The sequence below is a fragment of the Dermochelys coriacea genome, chromosome 7, assembly GCF_009764565.3.
Source record: "Dermochelys coriacea isolate rDerCor1 chromosome 7, rDerCor1.pri.v4, whole genome shotgun sequence".
Taxonomy (NCBI): Eukaryota; Metazoa; Chordata; order Testudines; family Dermochelyidae; genus Dermochelys; species Dermochelys coriacea.
The window spans coordinates 63,181,688-63,186,468 of NC_050074.1; the positions used below are offsets into that span (position 1 = coordinate 63,181,688).

General features: G+C 54.3%; 1 protein-coding gene across 1 annotated transcript; it reads right to left on the reverse strand.

Moving 5' to 3' along the window:
- Positions 1-348: 348 nt before the first annotated feature.
- Positions 349-4,406, reverse strand: ZNF503 (zinc finger protein 503). The gene is made up of 2 exons (XM_038410227.2): positions 3,556-4,406; positions 349-2,546 (listed from the first exon to the last, which is right to left on the reverse strand). The coding sequence occupies exons 1-2, from the start codon at positions 3,853-3,855 to the stop codon at positions 1,020-1,022; spliced, it is 1,827 nt and encodes a 608-aa protein (XP_038266155.1). The 5' UTR covers positions 3,856-4,406; the 3' UTR covers positions 349-1,019.
- Between the last annotated feature and the right edge of the window lie 375 nt (positions 4,407-4,781).

The window sequence follows — 4,781 nt, forward strand, 5'->3', positions numbered from 1 at the left end:
ACAAAACACCAAAAACAAAAAAAAAGTTTTAAACACTAGCTTTCCCCGTTCACATCAGCAATAATTCAAGAACTGGTTTCTTAAAACACCTAGGGAAAACACAGGCATCCAGTTCCTTAGTTTTCTAGTTTCATTCCTGCACAGGTGTTAAGGGGGAAAAATTCAACATGCATCTTCCCTTTTTTTTTAATTTTTTTTTTTTTTTTAAGAGAGAGAGCGAACCCGGGGGTTATAATAAAGCTGGGGTTATTTTTATTATTTTAATTAAAATTGAATAAACACTTAAGGAGAAATTAGTAATCTTCTCCAACCCAGCCCCAGTTGTTTGTAACAGACTCAAAGCGTATTAAAAAAAAAAAGTAAAAGCTTTTAATACATCAAATATACGGAATTTTAATCTTTAAAGCGATACATTGTCTATTATTTTAGTACATGACGTAAACCTTACCCCCTTTTACAGGGTGGACTTAAAAATTAAAAATAGTTAAGTGTTCCTTTTAAAGAACAAAATAAGGCAAATGAGGTTTTTGGAATAGAATTGTTTTTTTTTTCCTTCTTCCAGATTACATACAAAAAAATACCAATTCTCTTTCAATTGTATACACCGTAAAAATAATTGCAATTTGAAGTTATAATTGACAAATTGCGACTTGGTTTTTTAGTAACAAACATGCATGTAACTTTTTTTTTTTTGTTTCAAGGAGACATTAAATAAGAACGTACAATACAATCATAGCAATTTTAAAGTAACATTAAAGAGAAGACCTCTATTTCTTTTTTATTTATATTCTACAATGGGTGTTCAACTTTTACCTATTGAGCTCAGTTAAGTAATGCACTTTATGATTCATTGTCCCGCTTGAAGCTAACATAAATAAATACAGTGCTCACGGATCCAGTCCTCAAATGAACACTATTTTATAAAAAGTCAGATTTCCGCTTGTATAAAGTGTGGCAGGGTTTCTTCCCCCCTCCCCCCTGCCCCCCAGGTCGTTTGCAATCCTTACCCCACCCTACACTCACTGGTAGCCCAGAGCGGAGGCTGTGGTAAGTCTCTGCCCGTACAGTGCATAGGGGGAGTAGTAAGGTCCCGTGGCCGCGGGGACGGGCACTGGGGCACCCGGGGTGGGCAAAGGGCTCTTGGAATAGGGGTGGTAGCGGCTGCTCAGTCCCAAGGCGTGGTGCGGGCTGCGGAGGGCCAGCGTGCCGGGGCTGCCCGGCGCCCCGGTGGTGGGGATGTGCATGTGGCAGGCCATGGCCGCGGCGGCGGCGCTGGCCAGCGAGGAGGAGCTGGGGTAGCTGGAGAGGAGTTTATCGGTGCCCGGGAAGGCAGTATGGGTCCGCAAGTGGCTCAGCAGCTCCTCGGAGGTGGCAAAGCGCTTGTCGCAGGGTCCGTTGGCCGACACCCAGTTGCAGATGTGGGGCTGGGGGTCGTTGGGGAGCATGAAGCCATAGGGGTACAAGGGGTGGCCGGCCAGCGAGGGCGGGGTGGCCCCCGTCAGGGAGGAATGGACGCTGTGCAGCGGGTGCGTGGGGTAGACCAGCGGGTATCCGGACTTGAGGGCCTGGTCGTGGGCGCAGGAGGCGCTGGCCGCCCCGGCCAGGTGGCTGGCGCAGTGGTAGCTCAGGCAGTAGGGGTCGCGGCACAGGCTGGCCGTCATGACGGAGGGCGGCGAGGCGCCGGCCAGCGGGCTCGATCCCGCCGGCTTGCTGCAGCCCAGGCTGCCGGCGGCGGCCAGCTGGGCCCCGACCAGGCTGCCGGACTTGGTGGGGTCCAGGGCCACTCCGTGCGGCAGGAACTGCGGCGGGTAGCCGGCGTAGGCGCCCGCCAGCGTGCCCGGGTAGCTCATGCCCGCCGGCGGCAGGGGGAAGACAGTCTGGCCCGGCTTGTAGGGCGAGACCGGGGCCACCAGGCCGGAGCCCAGCACCGAGGCGGACGAGGTGGCGGTGGTGCTGCTGCTGCAGGAGGACGAGTCCGAGGAGATGGTCTTGGAGCCCGGCGCGCCCTCCGGGTGCTGGCCGCCCTCCACGTTAATCCCGCCACAGCTCACGCTAATCCGGCTGTGGCTGTGGCTGAGGCTGGCGGCGCCCGGGCCCCCGTCCGAGCCGGCGCTGCCCCCTTTGCCGCAGCCCTCCGCGTCCTTCTTGTCCTCTCCCGCCTTGCCCTCGGCCGGCAGCAGCCCCGGCGAGCAGGCGGAGGCGCTGGAGTTGGGGCTGCCTGTCCTTGGCGTGAACGGCTGGCAGGTGGCGCTCGGGACCCGGAATCCCGACTTCTCTCCGCTGGAGACTCCCCCAGAGGCGGCGCCACCGCAGCCCGCGGGGCCCGGCTCCTTCTTCTCGGCGCCCGGCTTGGAGTAGGGCTTGAAACTCGACTTGTCCTCCACGCCGATGTCGCTGAGTTTCAAGGGGCCCGACTTGGAGTCCTTGTCCCCGCCCGCGCCGTTCGAGGTGACCGAGGAGAGTTTGGAGGAAGGGGAAGGGTCCGGCTTCCCGATCTGGGAGCACGTCTGAGCCAACAGGGCCAGCGGGCTCTTCTTAGCATCCAGCTGCAGAAATCAGAGGGACACACAAAGACAAACGTTTAATCGGATGGTTTAAAAAAAGAAGAAGAAGAAGAAGAAGAAGAAGTCGTCGGCGGCATTTACCGACGTTTCTTGCAGAGAACGGCCTGAAAAGGATCAACAATTTTGTGCACATTCATCATCCTGACAGCCCCCCTCCTCCTCCCCTGCATGCACCATTTTCCACAATGCCTTTTAAAAGGCAACGGTTTCTTATACTGCGGCGAGACAACCCCTGTCTCTACTGCCTAGGCAAAGCAGCACCCACCCCGGGGGCTTTACAAAGTTCAGCTTTTCCGCCCTCTACTTTGGCTTTGCCTTGTCCCCACCGCACGCGCGCACAAACGCCGGGAAAGGAGAGCGACTGCACCATTTCTGGCTGGCCACACTATTAGAAACCGATCCGGAGTTAGCAGGAGAGCCGGGCTCCGGCAAATCTATGACTTCCCTTTGAGCAGTCTTTAATGAAACCATTCATTCACAGAGACCCATCTTCCACACCACCCCTCTTTCAGGGCGGAGGTCCCTACAAATATCCTGCCAGCGTAACGCGGAGAAGATGGACTCAAAACAACACACACATACCCCACCACAAGCAGGTTATCTTCCAAAGTGAGACTAAGATCAGGAAGCTTTGATCAGTCGCACCTACTTTCTTCCCCCCCCCCAATATTTTCAGCCAACAAGACTATTTCGCACGTTGTGACTAGTGGGTCCCTAGTCCTTAAGGAAAACAGTCTCCTTCCATCTCTCCCTCCCCAAAAGGGGTGTAAAGAAAACAAATAAATAAATTCAACTTTTCATGAAAGAAGGAATGCTAAAATCAGCCAGGCTGGAGCTCGCAACCCCAGCCTTAGCTACAGCCCCTAAAGAAGGGATGCGGTGCCTGGTCTAAACGCCTTTCAAAGAGAAGGGAGAGGACGCCATGCAATGAGCGTGGAGACAGCCCGCTTGAGCAGAGGGGGAGGGAAAGGCATCGCCTCCGGTTCCTTACCTCTATGGGGCTGACGGGGGTGGAAGGCAAAGGCTGCAGATACTCAGGGTGTAAAATGTGTCCCGTCCGAGCCGTGAGCATTTTCAAGACTTTGATGGGAAGCCGATTCGCTTGGCGTAAAGGGTCCGAAGGAGGGACGGCGTGGAAGAAGGGCTTGGTGCAGCTAGTAGTATTCCCAGAGTGCCCGTTCTGCCAGGCGAGATCAGCGGCGCTGCTGAGGCTGCTGCTGCCGCCAATGTCTCTACCGCTGCTGCTGTGCTTACTACTTCTTACAGCAGAAAGCGAGGGCGATGTGATCATGACCCAAAACCTCGCATGAAAACTGGGACGAGTCGCGCTGATCAGCCTCGGAAACCTTCTCTCTTAGGTGGGGGGAGGGGGGAGACAGCCACACACCCCCAAAAGCAAACTAGCAAAAACAACAACAACAACAACAAAAAAGCAGAAAACGTCTCTGGCTTTGCCTAGTGGAGGCGGGGGGGGAACCCGGAGAGGAGGGGGGGGGAAAGCAGAATAATCCCGGGGTGGGGGCTGGGGGGGGGATGGTGAGTGTGTCTCGCTTGGTCCCCGGCTGCTGCGCTCTCCCTCCTCCTCCGCTCAGCTGTGCTGCTGCGAGCCGCTGCTCGTCCAGCCCGGGATCTGGCAAAGAAACTCACTTCAAAAGCAGCTGACTTAGTCTGAGATTAAAGCCTTTGCCGCCTTCCAATCAAATGGGACCCCGAGGTGATTGGAGGGTCAAGGGGATGTGACGTTCCCCGGGCTGGGTTTTTTTTTCTTTTTCCTCTTCTCTCCTATGGTGTTCATGGGTTCTCCCTCTCTCTTTCCCCCCCCCTCTCCCCCTCCCCTTCTTGTTTTTGCTCCTAGGACGGGATGGGCGTTAATTTTGTGTTTCACATCCCCCGCTTTTAAGTCGTTCTCCTGATGCTCCTCACTGCCTCCAGCCTCTGCCAGTACGTACCCAAAGCACAGTGCGCAGCATTGGGGGGGTTGGGGGGGGGGAAGAGAAGTGCGCACTTCCAAGGGCGCGCCAGGTGGGTAGCCAACACGGTGTGCTGGGTATATTTAAGAGCCTCATGACATAGCACAGGCTATAACAGCCTTTAAATACTCCTTAGTGAATGTCTTTATACAGGTTTCAGAGTAGCAGCCGTGTTAGTCTGTATTCGCAAAAAGAAAAGGAGTACTTGTGGCACCTTAGAGACTAACAAATTTATTAGAGCATAAGC

Coding starts and splice junctions, on each gene's coding strand:
- ZNF503 (XM_038410227.2), bottom strand. CDS start 3,855: ATGATCACATCGCCCTCGCTTTCTGCTGTAAGAAGTAGTAAGCACAGC. Junction 2,547..3,555: donor CCCCCGTCAGCCCCATAGAG/GTAAGGAACCGG, acceptor TGATTTCTGCAG/CTGGATGCTAAGAAGAGCCC.